The sequence below is a fragment of the Enoplosus armatus genome, chromosome 1 (assembly GCF_043641665.1).
Source record: "Enoplosus armatus isolate fEnoArm2 chromosome 1, fEnoArm2.hap1, whole genome shotgun sequence".
NCBI classification, from domain to species: domain Eukaryota; kingdom Metazoa; phylum Chordata; class Actinopteri; order Centrarchiformes; family Enoplosidae; genus Enoplosus; species Enoplosus armatus.
In genome coordinates this window covers 8,802,376-8,818,986 of record NC_092180.1, presented here as the reverse complement: position 1 = coordinate 8,818,986, position 16,611 = coordinate 8,802,376, and the positions used below count along the sequence as shown (strand labels likewise).

Sequence of the window (16,611 nt, the reverse complement as noted above, 5' to 3'; positions counted from 1 at the left end):
TTACAGCAGCCATATTGTCACGTTGAGTTGTTGAGATTTACATGTGCAATGCAGTAAAGCCATACAGTCTCTGCACGTTTGCCTCGTCAAATAAAGCTGCCAACCATCACTATAAAATGAACTCTGGTGGTTGTTTTTCCACAATAAATCTGCCAAAAGGTGTCTTTCAAGGAAGTCAGGTTAATGTTAGGCACCTGTTTCCCCTGTAAAATACTAACACATTCTATAGGTTTATGTTCTACATTTGGAAGAAAGAGTCTTTGCGAAATCACATGGTCAATCAGCATTGCATAATTGGCTAATGCAGCACCACTGAGTCAGCTGGGGTGAGATTTGTTTGTTATTCACTGTTAAAGCTGGCATTCTGTTTATTGTGATTTTTCATGCTTAAAATTGACTCTCTGTACAACTGTTATCTAAAGCATGGTCTCAGCCCGCCTGCAGTGACACAACTAATTAGAGTCTGGTCACATGAGATGATGACCATGTTGTTAGTGTAGCTGGCCATACAAAGCTTTATTCTTTCTAATTAGCCATTTATACCTTATGTGAAGGACTGGATGTCTGAAATACAGCATCAGGTCTGTGTGATTTATTCATCTCCATGTTACTCTGGCTCAGGTTTTGCTCGTAACCTGTCTGAAGGAACAGATGCCAACTACACTGAGTATGTGGCTACAAGGTGGTACCGCTCGCCTGAGCTGCTGCTGGGGTGAGTCTGTCTGTGCTTGTGTGTGTGTGTGTGTGTGTGTAGGATACTAAGTGAGAAACAAGGAGAGAGAGAAAGACATCTCATTCTGTTGGCTGTTGCAATTCATTCTCAGCATTTATTTTTTTGTCTTCTCTGAGCATCAGATGGGTGGAGTTTTTGCACAAGATTGTATCAGATAGGGATCCATAGCAATCCATCATTTTCTCTGCCGATATCGTTTCCAATACCTCAATTCAGGACATCAACCGATACAGAGATCCGATCCAGTGCCAGTGCTCCCCTTTTCCCAATTTCAGAATCTGACAAACTCACTGTGAAGATCTCAAATACAAAGTCTTATTTGTACGTAAGGTAACATGAGGGCCAGGGATTGCTGTGGCACGAATAACTTGAGTCACGACCGAATGAAAGTAAGTGATAACAAAAACACTGAGTTTTATAATAACACCAAAGAAACTGTAAATAAAGCGACCCACCAGTGTGCCAGTCATCACAAACTGAGACCAAAGTTTCCAAAGATGCCAAATGCGTTTCCCGGAAATTAGTCAAAAGTGATGCAGGAGACATGCTATTATATTATTATAGTTCCATCTGATTGAATGGTGCAGGTGTGTGTGTGTGTGTGTGTGTGTTTGTTTGTGTGGGAGTGAGAAACGGTGGTGCAGTGGTTAGCACTGTCTCCTTATAGAGGTTTATGGGTTCGAACCTGCCTGCCTGTTTTATAAGACCAGTGTTGGTGCTGATACTGATCTGGCATAGCGGATTAGTGCATCTCCAGTTTGAGATAGTGAAAGTAGTTTGACACAGATAGCAAGCGGTTTCCTCGTGGTTTCCACTGATCCATGAGGGAATTACAGGAAGTCCCCAGAGCAACGAGCAGCAGAAGTTACTTTAATAAGAAACTGCTACTCTGCTCTTGGTTGTCATTCCTAATACTGCACAGTTATGTGTCCAGTCATATCTACCATATTGTCATAATCCAGTGTTTTTTTATTGTTAATTTAGCTTTAGAAGTAGGGAATTTTGTCAAGCTATAGAGGAACGCTTAATCCTTCAGTTTATCGGACAAAGTCACCAAATTTGGAGACGCATAGATTAACCTGCTGATGATTTTCTTGATTAACTGATTATCATTTGGTCTTTAAAACATCAGCAGAACAGTGTAAAATATTACAATTTCCTACAGCCCATGGTGGCGTCCTTAAATGTCTCGTTTTGTCTGACCAACAGTTAAAATCCCTAAAGATGTTCAGTTGACAATGATCAAAAACAGGGAGAAGTAACACTTCTTGTCATTGGAGAAGCTGGAACCAGAAAATGTTTGTTGTTTTTTTTGTTTCATTATTCGGTGTAATATCTTTGCTCTTTGGTAATTTCCTTATTTTGTCACCTTCATCAAATGTGCAAGCCAAGTTTGTGGGAAAGGAAAGGGTCACCACTTCAAAACGTTTCTACATATTGGCTTTTAGTAAAGGTCAATGAAAGTTTTGTTAATATTAACAAAACACAAGGGTTAAATGAAGTATTGTCCTTTGTGGTAAATTTCACCCATCTGGTAAGCTCTATTATTAGGCTTTACTATTATACTTTTAGCCGTGGCCGGAGGCATTATGTTTCCGGGTTGTCTGTCCATCTGTCCGTCCATCCATCCCATTCTCGTGGGCGCGATATCTCAGGAACGCCGTCAGGGAATTTCTTCAAATTTGGCACAAACGTCCACTTGGACTCGAGGATGAACTGATTACAATTTGGTGGTCAAAGGTCACTGTGACCTCACAAAACACTTTTTTTGGCCATAACTCAAGAGTTGATGACCATATTTCACAGTTGTTTGGACAATGAACTGGTGACACTTTTGACTCGAAGGTCAAAGGTCACTGTGACCTCAAAATGGCCTTGACAAACACATTTTTGGCCATAATTCAAAAATGAATGCGGTAATTATGACAAGATTTCACAAAGATGTTAAGTGAGATGCAACGAAAAAGATGACATTTTTTACCCAAAAGGTCAAAGGTCAACTTCACTGTGACATCATAATTTCCTGGAAAAACACTTTGAAGGGCCATTATTTAACACCATAACTCAGGAACAGACGGGGAGGTTGTGACTCAAAGGTCAAAGGTCATTGTGACCTCAAAGTAGGGTTTTAGCCATAAATTAAGAATGAATTGGGCGACTCCAGATCAGACCAGTCACACACATGCTGACTGGGACGACACAATGAGTAAATAATAACCAGCACAGTTCAGCCTTTCCTCCATCTCGTCCATTCTGCCTTTCACTTCCTGCCCTGTTCTGAATTTCGAGCGTCCTTCCAAGTATTCACTACGTACATTATATGAGTCTGGACAGTCGTGGATGTAAACTGTAACTTGAGTGGTTGGCAGTGGCAAACAACCACGGAACCATTTTATTTCATTATTATTTTATAGTTATATTATTTTTAGTCTTTGTGCGCAAAGTTGAATCACATACACATTTTGTGTAATTTCCGTGTTCCCCTTTTCATCCTCATTGTTTTAGCTCACATCACTGGGAAACAGTGATGATTCACCTGCTACAACATTACGACGCGCACCACCGTGTACGCACCGTATCCTGAGATCAAATTTCTGTTTCGCTGTTGTTTTCGTTGCTTATGTTGTTTTTGATGCTTTTGCTGCATTGAATGTCCACTCTAGCTCGGAGACAGCTGAGCGTCATCTAGCCTCACTGCTGTAGCCTGATTTAGTAAATGCCCTGGAACATTTATTGAGACAGCGTTTGAATGCCGCCCACTCAAATACTCTCTCCCTCCAACACCACCGCTCCTCTGCTTCTCTGCTGCCAGATCTCTCGCCATTTCTCACCAGACTCCTCAGCTCCGTTCCCTCAGAAATGACCATCTTCTTTGTGAGCATCTCCTTCAGAAATACAGCATCCATCGTTTTATTTAACTGCACCACCACCACTGATAACGTCATCACCATCATGCTCATAATCTCCTCTTTATTTGGTGACTTCTCCACATTCTTATTTTCATCCTCATCATCTTCACCCCTGACAATTTTGTCACAAGCTATCATTGACGTTCTTCACATGAATAACATTTTCTCTCCTTCTCTCTCTATCCACCTCAGAGCTCCCTACGGAAAGGCAGTGGACATGTGGTCGGTGGGGTGTATCCTCGGAGAGCTGAGTGACGGACAGCCCTTGTTTCCAGGGGAAAGTGAGATAGATCAGGTTGGTAATGAAACGAGGAATCCATTATATTTATCAAATAGTTTATCTTTTTAAGTAATTTGTCAAATGAAATAAGCAATTGGAAGACAGCATGGTGGGCTCTTGGAGTCCAGTTAAAATTATTTATATACAGCCCAAAATCACAAGAGTGCTTTACAATCCATACAACATAGGAAACAACTAATCAACTAATTGAAAAATTAGCAAATGGATGAATCAATAAATATGAATAATCATTAGTTTCAGCCCAAGCCATCATGAGACTTTATGGATTTACGTATCCAATCTTTTATCCCAACAATAGTGAAATGGGAAATTGGAAAACGTCAGTGCATTGGGTGCTCTCCTGATTTCCATCATTATCACCACTACCCCTGATAAAACAGTGCACTGTATCTCCACAATGATGGAAAGAAATAGCCAGAGAGAGAAGGAATATTGTTAACTCTTATTCATTTTGCCTATTTGTTAGGGACAACACACTTTAAGTAACATTAATATGTTTCATCTGCATTCCCTGTTTTTATATTAACAATGTTGATTTCATGTACATAACGGGTTGCTTGTAGTGTCGACACTATTATCATCTGACTCTGGAGCTTCCCTTAAGCTTCCCCTAAGAGTGTTTTAGCTTGTTGTTTTAATTTTTAGTTTTGTTTCACTCTCACCTGCAGGTGTTTTCAACAACAAGCTTCTAGAAGTGACTGAACACCAACACAGCAACAGACAGGCAAAGCTGGTGAACATAGTGGAGCATTTAGGAGCTAAAGAGACAGTTATATTTCCTTCAGGAGTTGATGGAGAGGAAAACAGAGTTAAAAGGAGAGTGAATATTGGACATGCGTTCATCCGGTGGACACAGACACTCCAAAATAATGCTACTGTTGCTCCGTAACTGCTAAATGTGTAAATAAGCCACTGTAACATGTTTGCCATAAAAATTTAAAAGGTGATAATATGTCATTGTCTTGTTTACAGCTTGTTTCTGCTGCCCCCAAGTGGACAAAAAAATCAATCAATGCAGGTTTAAACAAAAAAAGGTAGACATGTTCACAAACAACTCATAGAGGATAATGTTCTCTTTTAAATGCAATTAAAGCATAAAATTCACCTTGCACTTTGAGGACGTCTTGTCCACAGTTGAAAGGTTGAGATTGAAAGTTCATTCTTGACCTTTGGTAACAGCTGTTGACAAAAGAAAAAATGGGCCTTGAGGTGAGATTATTTTGTCAACTGCTGTCTCCAAGGTTAAGTATGAACTTTGATGCTATTCTTGTAAATTTTTACAGCTTCTTTTAAAATGCTCTCAAATGTTGGAAAAGGAGAGTTTTACACATGGTGTTAAAAACAAAACGGATATACCCCGACGAGGGCTGTTAAGTCCACTGTCACACTATTAACAATGATGCTGCTTCATTTCATCTCCAGCTCTTCACCATTCAGAAGGTTTTGGGGCCTCTTCCTGCAGAACAGATGAAACTCTTCTACAACAACCCTCGCTTTCATGGAATCAGGGTAGGAAACGTTTCTCCTCCAGTCACTAGCGTTCTCCTTCTTTGCTTCTTTGTCCTCCTCCTCCTCCTCCTCCTCCTCTCTGTTTTCACCTCCTTTCCTTCACTCTCCAGCTCTGTCTCCTCCTCTCTCTCTCGCTATCTCTCTTGTGGCAGCGTTCCCAGCACCATGACTGAGTGGATTGCTATGACTCATGAGATAGGTGGTTGGTGTTGAGTTTAGCAGCAAGAGAAAAAGTCCCAGAAGGCCGAACAAGACTGTGTGTGTGTGTGTGTGTGTGTGTGTGTGTGTGTGTGTGTGTGTGTGTGTGTGTGTTTGGTAGTTTGTTTAGTGTGATCCAGTGATATATTTCTGTGTGAATTGAACTGAGAGCTACTGTATGTTGGAAATCGTAAATAGTAATTTTCAATGCACAAAAAAGTTTGGATAAGAATTTGATCCAGTGTGTGTGTGTGTGCCAGTTTCCCTCAGTTAGTCATCCTCAGACTTTGGAGAGAAGATACCAAGGCATCTTGAGTGGTTTGATGTTGGATCTGATGAAGGTAAAAGACCAAGAAACACTCTTAAGTACTCAAAATCTATATTATGTAATTTACATGGACATGATGTGTTATCCATGCTTAATCTATCCACTTATGTTCTTGTTAGTCAATAACTCATATTTGTATCAAGAAAAGAGAGAACAAGCCGCTAAGATACGTCGTTGTGCTCCACGTCTTTTCCCATCAGAACCTGTTGCTGCTAAACCCGACTGAGCGTTATCTGACAGAGCAGAGTTTGAACCATCCGGCCTTCCAGCCTCTGAGGCAGGCAGAGCGAGAGAGGCCTCCTCCTGCGTCTCCCAACCCACCGCGCTCCTCCAAGAGGAAAACACACCATCATGGAGAGAACACAGTTCCTACAAGGTTAGACCCCACCCACTCCTGCAGTCATCTTAAAATCACCATTTTGAATCCCACTTAGTAACCAGGGGGACAAGGGCTGGCTGATGTGGATGAATCACTTATCTTTTTATCTTATATTGTTGTTGGGTATTTTACTTTTGTATTATTTTGTTCTTTGTTTTGAAAAGTGTGGTATAAATACAGTTTGTCATTATTATAGTACTAATGATTATATTTCAATGTAATAATTTATTTCTATATTTTTTGTACAAAACAACATAACTTTTAGGTGGCACTTCATTAAAAAAGTCTAAGCAATTTGCTATAATGGCTGCCATCATTGCTTTGTGACACAAGCATTGTTTCCTTAGAGAGGATTTCCCATCCAAGGATAGATTTCCTCCAACTTCCAACCAAGAGAGTGGAACAGAGAGAGTCGAGAGAGTTTCCATCCAAAAGGATTAGGGCTTTAAGACAAAGCGTCATATAATATTGACACTCCCTTATCTGCCCCTCCAGGAGTCACACTAAGAGCACGAGCCGTCGCTCCAACAGCAAAGAATGTTCCAGCCTCCCTCGCCACGGCGACCTCCATCACCTCAGCAACAAGAGTTTCCTTAATGGTAACAAACCACCCCCAACCAGTTTAAGTCCTACGCTCCACCCAAAGAGCCAGTACATGTCCCAGACCCTCAATCGTTCTGCCTCATCCAACAAAGACCTGGCGAACAACAACCTGCCACACCTCCTCAGTCCCAAAGAAGCCAAAGGCAAGACAGAGTTTGACTTCAGCTTGGGAGCCTCCCCAAAGCTGGCGGACCACGGGGCGAAGTATGGCCACAGCAAACCCAACTCCTCTCGCTCTCAGCAGCAGCAGCAGCAGCAGCAGCAGCAGCAGCAGGTCGGCCGCCACACCTTTCTGGAAGGCAAGACCAACACACTGCAGTCTGGAGCGGAGAAACAACATGGCCGACATGCCCACAGTATGGCCGACTCTGCCCACGGATCCATGTCCTCCTCCTCTAAGAGTTCAGCCTCTTATCTCAGCCTGTCCAAGAGCCACAGCGCGCTGAGTGATGCCAAATCTGTTGGGAACCTCAGCGATGGCCGACTCCACCCAGATGACCAAAACGCCAACGCAACAGCAGGGGTGGGACCTGGTGCCCGCTTCTTCCCTGCCAGCTGTTTAGACCTCAACGCCCCTTCAGGTCCTCCGGGGCCGCCTGGCAGCCCCTCTGCTCGACACAGTGATCGATCCGGGCACAGCCCCGCCTCTCGTAGCAGCGGCAATGTCCGCATGGAGAGCAGCACACTGGACTCCTCATCCAGACACAAATCCAGACATAAATCTTTAGCACCAGGTAGGTTGAAGAGTCAAATTTGTATTCAAGAGTCAACTTCATTGTCCACCGGATTAAGAATGGAAAATTCCCTCTGGCTTCAGGCTTTTTTTCTTTGTCTTTTGAAGTATTTACATCCAGTGCATCAAACACTATTTTTTCAAGATAAGTCTATGGACCATCCCATCCCAAAACAGAGTCCTCTGTTCATTGAAAAGTATCAAACATCTTCAGGATACAACTATAAATTAAAAAATAACAGTGAAAAATGTCCAGTTCCATCTTTTTTTCACTTTTATGTCTCTGTAAATTAAGCACTTTTGATTTTGGTACTTTTGGTTGAACAAAGTAAGACATTTGAAGATGTCACTGTGGACTCTCCACACTGGTCGTGTGCATTTTTCACACGGTAATAACAGAATAATCGCCAATGAAAATAATCATTACTTGAAGCTCTAATTCTAATTCAGACTTTGGTCTTCTGGCTTCTCTCCTGTCTTCGTCTCCAGAGGAGGCCGGTGCTCCAGAGCTCTTAGACCCAGGAGGAGCAGGGATGCCCTCCACCCACACTCTGCCTTCCCCACATGAGTCTTATCATTACGGCCTGGGCTACACCTCTCCCTTCTCCTCTCAGCAACGGCCTCAGCGCCACTCCATGTACGTGAGGAGGGAGCGCCACCGACCGCACGGGGTGGAGGGCGGGATGGCGGGCCTGCCTGCGCCGGGGCAGGCGATACCGACACGTGCCAGTAGCCTGCAGCTCCTCTCCCCTCAACTGCAGCACCGGACCACCCTCACTGGACACTCAGTGAGCTCTTCTAGAGAGGACTGCACTGATGACATGACGAGGGTTAGTGGCAGACAGTCCTGTGAGTGTGGTGGTAGTTAAAGGAAACATTCACCCTACAATACTAACACTAACACTGTGCAAAGGCTCCATTATATCGTATAAATACCATTTCGACATGGAGGTATAGGAGATGAAATAAAGAAAACAGATGGTTATAACTCAGTTGGTAGGTAACTCTTTTTCTGTCAAATGATTCTATAGAACAAAACAAAACAAAAAATTATTTATATACATATTTCGATTGCTGGTTAGTCAAACACTTCTCGTGCTGGTGAGGTTATGCTGGGCACTTGCAGCTGATTTAAAATGTTGTTGCTAAGTTTACCTTGTTCAAGTAATATGGTATAAGTAATTATTAGCTTTCTTATCTTCAAATTAGTATTTAGTTGCCCGTGTACAGTAAAATAACACAGAGAAACGACACGTGACATATGAAAGACAAACTGCCACAACAATATCAACACTAACACAGGGGGACATTAGTGTAGCTCAGGAGCCAGCATAGCCTCAAAATTAAAAAGTCAAACTATATAAATAAAACTCAATTAATAAAATGCCAGTCATAAGTAATGGACCTAAGAACAAGACGAGGCAAGAGGCAATAAATATGCAGATGACAGTGTAGCCAGTGGCGCCAGTTATTACTTATTTTTTACTAGCACCTGACATTTTAACTTAATTTCTCCACCTCAAGAGACCATAATGCAATGCAGCCACAAGATGGAGAGTATTTAGGAAGTATAAGCTCTCCACCTGCAATTAAAACCCACATCTAAGCGCCATTAAATCTAGGAAATTACTGAAGCAGGAGACGGTGAGGCAGGTTAATGAAAAACGGGTTCATACACAGAAATAAAATACCACATTTCCTGACATGCATTCAAGCCCACACATTCAGGATATTAAACAGTGTAAGAGTGTCTCAGGGTGAATCTTTTCTTTAAAACACGTGTTGAAAATGTGTGTGCGCGTGTGTGTGTGTGTGTGTGTGTGTGTGTGTGTGTGTGCAGGTACTGTCACTGTCTCACATTATCATTGCCTCTGCTTCATGCTGCTTCTCCAGTCTGCTTTGACCTGCGCCTGTCCGTCTCCTCAACAGAGTGAGCAGTCCCCTAAAGACATGAGCCACCCTTGTGCCCCCATCAAAGACTCTGCGAGGGACAACACTGCTGCTTTTCATACACAGCGCTCTAAAAACGAGGTCCGACCCCCTACCTCCCTACCTCCAACCAGTTCATCAAACACACACAATAGCTCTTCTGACCGCTGGTTTCCATAGCTTTTTCTGTTTCTAACCCAGTTCAACAGCTTCACTGCACGTTGTCGCTGGTATAAATGTAACCTCACTGAAAAGCTCTATAATTGTCCCGAATGTCTTGTGATGTGAGGCGGCAAAGAGTGTGATAGCTAATGATAAGCAATGAAGATTAAATAGAGATTATCAATCACAAAGCTGAAGATTCTAAGGAACTTTGTATGGTCCTGTGTCCATGTGTGTATTTGTGCGTTTGTGCGTCCACATTATGTGTGTGTTTCTTAGGTCGGTATGTATCACGACCCTCATGGTGAGGATGGAGGTTCCTCCAAGGAGAACCGGATGATCTTCACTGAGTCCATGCCTCGGAGAGTAGGCAGCTTCTACAGAGGTAAGGAACAGGAGTGTGTGTTATTTGTGTAGCACCTTTCAACTACAAGGAGAAGCAAACTGCTTTACACAGAATGAGGCAATTAGACAAGATATAAAAGAAATACACAGCAACATAAAGATACACATATAAATAGAATTTTAAAAGAATAAAATTAAATAGAAGCAGAATAAATAGAATATACAAGGTTGAGAGTACTGCGGCACAGCAGAGCTTAAAGCTAATGTTAGAATGCTAACATGCTCACAATAATGCTAACATGTTGATGTTTAGCAAGTTTAATGTTTACCATGTTCACCATCTTAGTTTTGGTCAAAAACGAAAGTATTGGACAAATTCATGATGGCACTAGAGGAAAAGCCGGGACTGTCTGTACCTAAATTATTGACAATCCATCTAACTGCTGCTGGTAGCACCTGAGTAAAAGTCAGCTGATGAAAAGAGAAAAACAGAAAAGTCAGTAGGATTCACCCTCTGGGGACCATGAATGCCTGCACAACATTTCCTGTTAGTCTGTCAAGATATTTCACTCTCGACCAAAGTGGTGCACCAGCCAACTGACCAATACTGCCATTCCTAAAACCACACAACTAGTGTGGAAAAATAAGCTATAATAGTATAAAAACAAATAAATAGAAGCCGTTTAAAAATGCAGTACAGTTTAAGTGTAAGATATAAGAAGTATAAGTATAAGAATAAATAGCCCTACATTTCATGATAAATTAATATCCCTAAATGAGTGCACCAAAAACACATCGAGAATAGACTACACGCCAGAATACATTAAACCTCACAGATTAATAATATCATTGTCCTCGTATCAACAAACACTCCTCAGTGAAATCGGCATTGATATACATTTAATAATTTTCTCTCCTCATTGTTTCTCCTCAGTCCCATCCCCGAGACCAGATAACTCCTCCTCTTTCCATGACGGGCAGGGTCGAGGGCCAGTCGTACCTGTTGTACCTGGAGACCCTGTTGCCATGGCCAACCACTCCAAACGCCAGACGGCTTTTGACTGGTGAGAATTTATATTTTGAACTGGCATGGCATTTTTCATGACTGTAACATCAGGCGGTGCTACAGTCAACATACATTCAAGGTTGTGTCAAGGAAACATGCTTGACTTAATCTGAAGTCCACGTTTATATTTGTAAAACTTGACAGGTCTTCCCGGCACAGATACATTTCTGTACTCTTAGCAACTGCACTTCTACAATAAGTTCAGGAGTAGACATTGAATGATGAAAAACATTTACAATATTTTCTGTGTTATATAAGGAAATTCAGCCACTAGATCAAACTGTAGTGTTTTTAAAACTCACATGATTTCAGTCACAACAATAATTAAGGTCCTTTACTTTAAGTTTACTTTGTGGTGCTGCTGTAAAAACATGAAGTATCACAGTCTCTAAATGACTGAAATGAAATGAATGAAAACACATTGTCAGGTATGTGGCATTGTCATTTGATTGAAACAAATACTTTCTTCCTTGTGTTGACTGTGTTGACAGTTGAAAAAGCGGCAATATTTATTGTCTGTATTTACCGTATTGTCATGATAAACCACAAGAGTGCACATCTAATATTAAGTGAACAATTTTATGTTTTTTTATTTTATGTTTTGAAGAGAATAATCTGAGTAGTTATTAGCTGACTTAAAGTTGAAATCTTAAAATTGAGAATTATTCAAACACAGTCCTCCATTGCGCTACTTTAGGACCAGTGTCTTTTCACACTGTAAATGTGTTATTCACTACATTATCTATTTAGTTTGTCCCCGAGCATATGAGACACACCTGAGAAAAAGGCACGATGTAATCCTGAGCTTGTAATCACAAACATGAGTCATATGAACAATTTTCCACATTTGCCACATAGGACCACCGCAGAGGCAATGGTCATGAATCCTCCAGAGCCCACCAAAGAGAAGGAAAAGCAAGGCTTCTTCAGAGCCATTAAAAAGAAAAAGAAGAAGACACAAATAGTAAGATCATTGAAGCCATCACCTGTCATTTCATCCAGCACACATAAAAATATTTCCTTTGGTTCGGTGTTGTTTCCCTTATTTATGAAGTTTATTTTAGTGTGTAGTAAATGCTAATCAGTAGGCTTTTCAAATCAGTACATTTGAAAATGATTATCTGTAGCATCAGTATCTCTTGGCATCAGTGTTTTACATGTGCTTAACACTGTGAAAACTAACTCTGTGAACTTACTGTGTGAATTAACACTGATATTTACCACCAAGAGTGTTAAAGGGTAATTCTGGTTCATTACAACATGGGTCTTATTTTCATAGTTTCTGCCATCATTCCTATTAATTATAATAACATTAGACTCACCAAGCTGATTGCTAAAATCTGGAGACAATGAAGTGCGACATGCCAAGAAGCTCGAGCATTCAGACGTTCAGGCCAGCTGTAACAGGCTCTGTGGACAATGGAAAAACCCACTCAGGTGTCACTTTTGGACACCCCCCTTTTTTTCCTCAAACCAAGGAAGTGGCGGATTCTTTTCCAGAAAGGCTTCTTTCTTCTTTCTTTTTCTCTATAGCCTTCTCCTCACAGACGGACGCCTTTGACAATTTCCGGGCCCTGTAAAACACAGACGGACTCCTCTTTGACAAGTTCTGCATCATGTAAAACACAAACGGACGTCTCTTTGACAAGTTCTAGGCCCTGTAAAACAAAGATGGACGCCTCTTTGACAAGTTCTGGGCCCTGTAAAACACAGACGGACTCCTCTTTGACAAGTTCTGGGCCCTGTAAAACAAAGATGGATGCCTCCTCGACAAGTTCTGGGCCCTGTAAAACACAGACGGATGCTTCTTTGACAAGTTCTGGGCCCTGTAAAGCACAGACGGACTCCTCTTCCACAAGTTCTGGGTCCTGTAAAACACAGACAGAATCCTCTTCCACAAGTTCTGGGCCCTGTAAAACAAAGATGGATGCCTCTTCGACAAGTTCTGGGCCCTGTAAAATACAGACTGACTCCTCTTTGACAAGTTCTGCGTCATGTAAAACACAGACGGACGTCTCTTTGACAAGTTCTGGGCCCTGTAAAACAAAGATGGACGCCTCTTTGACAAGTTCTGGGCCCTGTAAAACACAGACGGACTCCTCTTCGACAAGTTCTGAGCCCTGTAAAACAGAGACGGACACCTCTTCGACAAGTTTTGGTCCTGTAAAACACAGACGGACGCCTCTTCGACAAGTTCTGGGCCCTGTAAAACACAGACAGACTCCTCTTCCCCAAGTTCTGGGCCCTGTAAAACACAGACGGACTCCTCCTCGACAAGTTCTGGGTCCTGTAAAACACAGACGGATGCTTCTTTGGCAAGTTCTGGGCCCTGTAAAACACAGACGGACTCCTCTTCCACAAGTTCTGGAACCTGTAAAACACAGACGGACTCCTCTTTGACAAGTTCTGGGCCCTGTAAAACAAAGATGGATGCCTCCTCGACAAGTTCTGGGCCCTGTAAAACACAGACGGATGCTTCTTTGACAAGTTCTGGGCCCTGTAAAGCACAGACGGACTCCTCTTCCACAAGTTCTGGGTCCTGTAAAACACAGACAGAATCCTCTTCCACAAGTTCTGGGCCCTGTAAAACAAAGATGGATGCCTCTTCGACAAGTTCTGGGCCCTGTAAAATACAGACTGACTCCTCTTTGACAAGTTCTGCGTCATGTAAAACACAGACGGACGTCTCTTTGACAAGTTCTGGGCCCTGTAAAACAAAGATGGACGCCTCTTTGACAAGTTCTGGGCCCTGTAAAACACAGACGGACTCCTCTTCGACAAGTTCTGAGCCCTGTAAAACAGAGACGGACACCTCTTCGACAAGTTTTGGTCCTGTAAAACACAGACGGACGCCTCTTCGACAAGTTCTGGGCCCTGTAAAACACAGACAGACTCCTCTTCCCCAAGTTCTGGGCCCTGTAAAACACAGACGGACTCCTCCTCGACAAGTTCTGGGTCCTGTAAAACACAGACGGATGCTTCTTTGGCAAGTTCTGGGCCCTGTAAAACACAGACGGACTCCTCTTCCACAAGTTCTGGAACCTGTAAAGCACAGACGGACGCCTCTTCAACAAGTTCTGGGCCCTGTAAAACACAGACGGACTCCTCTTCCACAAGTTCTGGAACCTGTAAAGCACAGACGGACGCCTCTTCAACAAGTTCTGGGCCCTGTAAAACACAGAAGGACTCTTCTGCCACAAGTTCTGTGTCTTGTAAATAACAGACTGACTCCTCTTCCACAAGTTCTGGTTCCTGTAAAAAAGCAGGGGACTCCTCCTCTTGCTGACACACCTGGTCCTTAAGCTCTTCCTTGAGTTGGACAATTTCTTTGGGGAGGACTTGACAGACTTCTTCCTCAGCCTTGAGTTCAGGAATAAGCTCAGTGTTTTTTGAGTCAGTTCATGGAGTTGGATTTTCAGATCTTCCAACTCCATGCACAGTGACTTCTCCCTCTCAGTGGCCTCTTGTTGCAAGAGTTTGGTGTCCTGTTCCATTTTCTGATGCAAGGCGGTATTCTCAGACTTCATACACACAACCAGCTTCTCGTACTCTGACACCTTTTTAGCATGATGCATCATCTGCGTCTCGAGTTTCAGCTGGAGGGTAACATACATCTGGTTTGCTGCCTTGAGCTCCATGTCACACCTTTGCTGGTTCTTGTTGTATGCATGATAGATATCATAGTATGCCCGGTTTAGGTCATTGTTTGTATCAGTGAGCTCCTTGATCTTTGTTTCCTGCTTAGCCAACTGTTTTTTCATTTCCTCCAGTTGTTTGCCAAACTGGATCCTCAGAGAATACTGCTCCCGACCACAGGCTCTCTCTTTGTGGCACAGATTGGTCTGGTGCTGTCTCCATTTTGTCTCTTGGTGGAGCGCATTGGTTAAAAAAACAACCTAGTCCCAGAGAGACTTGTTATATTTGGTCTCTGACTCCAGGTTGGTGGAGAGTTCAGTAACCCTCTGCTCTTTCGAGCTGAGTTTTCAGCTCCTTGACCTGTTTGACAAGGGCCTCATTTTCTGTCTTGCCTAGAAAGCTGGAAATCAGATCGCTGGTCCATTTGTAGGGGCTCAGAAATGCTGAAGTCAGGTACAAAGCCATATGTATTGATGTGAGAAGTTGTAGTCTCAAATGAAATGACTTTGTCTAAACACTTTCTGTTGAAAGGTCTCAAATGAAATGAAAAACAATGTCCGGGTTTGTCAGGAGAAGCCAAAGACCACCAAAGAATGACAATTAAAGAATGAAAACCAAAAGACTGTTTTGCCTCGATGACTCCAGCTGTATTTAAGCATTCATTACCGGCTGTGTCATGGCATACGTAGTACTGTAGAAATGATTTGTTACGTCTAGGGGAATTAAGTAACATAAGCCATAACATATACTGAATGCTTCTGTTAGCCGACATCAGAGAAAGGCAGCACAGCAAAAACAAAGTGAAATAATCCTATATTTAGATTTAATCTAGTCAGACTTTCAAATATGGATTAGATTGTCTAGTGCTGACAATGCAAGGGTGTTTGATCTATTTCACGTAGCCTAAGCACGCTTGGTTATACCTCCAAATAACGTTTTTTAAATAACCTGACTAAAATATTGTCTTGTTTACAACCTGTCTGATCATCTTACTACTCATTCTTGCCCCGTCGTACTTCATTGTAGTGATGTCGCCATGTCAATTACTTTAGACAGTACAATGTTATTATAACAGATAGAAATGATGGCCAAAGTTGTGATAAAGCAGAATTATCCTTCAATGCCGGTCTGAATTTCCACCCTCCCTGTGTTCCTCCTTGTTTGTCTTAACAATCAAATATTCATATTTTCTATCTACTGTTAAGTGGTATTTCTTTAGATGGTTGAGGCTCAGGTGCTGCAGTAGTTTGCTGTCAGAGATTTGTGTTGAGAGTTGTGGCTGTGCGTCTTCTGCTCCACAGACGGACATGGAGGACGGGAGGAACCCCAGCATCAAGAAAAGCCTTTTCCCCCTCTTTAGCTCTAAGAATAGCTTAAAGCACAACTCAGCTGTGAAAGTCCTACCTGTAGTCGCCTCGCCCATGGTACAACACCAGCCTCCCGCGCCCTACCCTGCCTCACCAGTAATCTAACCTCAACACTACGGCTGCATGTTAACTCACTCTGCACTCACCAGAATGACCTGGTTTGAAATCCTCTCAAGCGTTTTATAATTCATTGACAGAGATATATTCCAAATTGAAGGGATTTCAAATATGTTTCGAGTCTAATACTGCACGGTGCTTGTGCATCCATTTTGTCTCGCTATAATGTATGTCAAGTGCAGTCACCTTGCATTCACATTGCATTGTAAGACATTGATTTCATGCCGCAGTGTGTGCTGTTTGTGAGGCAGACACTTATGCACGTCGAGACTCATCCTTTTCATATAAAACATGAT

General features: G+C 42.4%; 1 protein-coding gene across 1 annotated transcript in view; it reads left to right on the top strand.

Annotated features, from left to right (window-relative positions):
* Positions 1-16,611, top strand: part of cdkl5 (cyclin dependent kinase like 5) — a 28,589-nt gene that overhangs the window by 9,658 nt on the left and 2,320 nt on the right. Inside the window, exons 7-18 of the mRNA XM_070905858.1 lie at positions 622-712; positions 3,835-3,937; positions 5,366-5,452; positions 5,911-5,991; positions 6,179-6,354; positions 6,853-7,694; positions 8,183-8,523; positions 9,623-9,724; positions 10,064-10,169; positions 11,064-11,193; positions 12,054-12,159; positions 16,133-16,255. Of these exons, the coding sequence (XP_070761959.1) occupies positions 622-712; positions 3,835-3,937; positions 5,366-5,452; positions 5,911-5,991; positions 6,179-6,354; positions 6,853-7,694; positions 8,183-8,523; positions 9,623-9,724; positions 10,064-10,169; positions 11,064-11,193; positions 12,054-12,159; positions 16,133-16,255 (2,288 nt within the window). The remainder of the gene's footprint in view (positions 1-621; positions 713-3,834; positions 3,938-5,365; positions 5,453-5,910; positions 5,992-6,178; positions 6,355-6,852; positions 7,695-8,182; positions 8,524-9,622; positions 9,725-10,063; positions 10,170-11,063; positions 11,194-12,053; positions 12,160-16,132; positions 16,256-16,611) is intronic.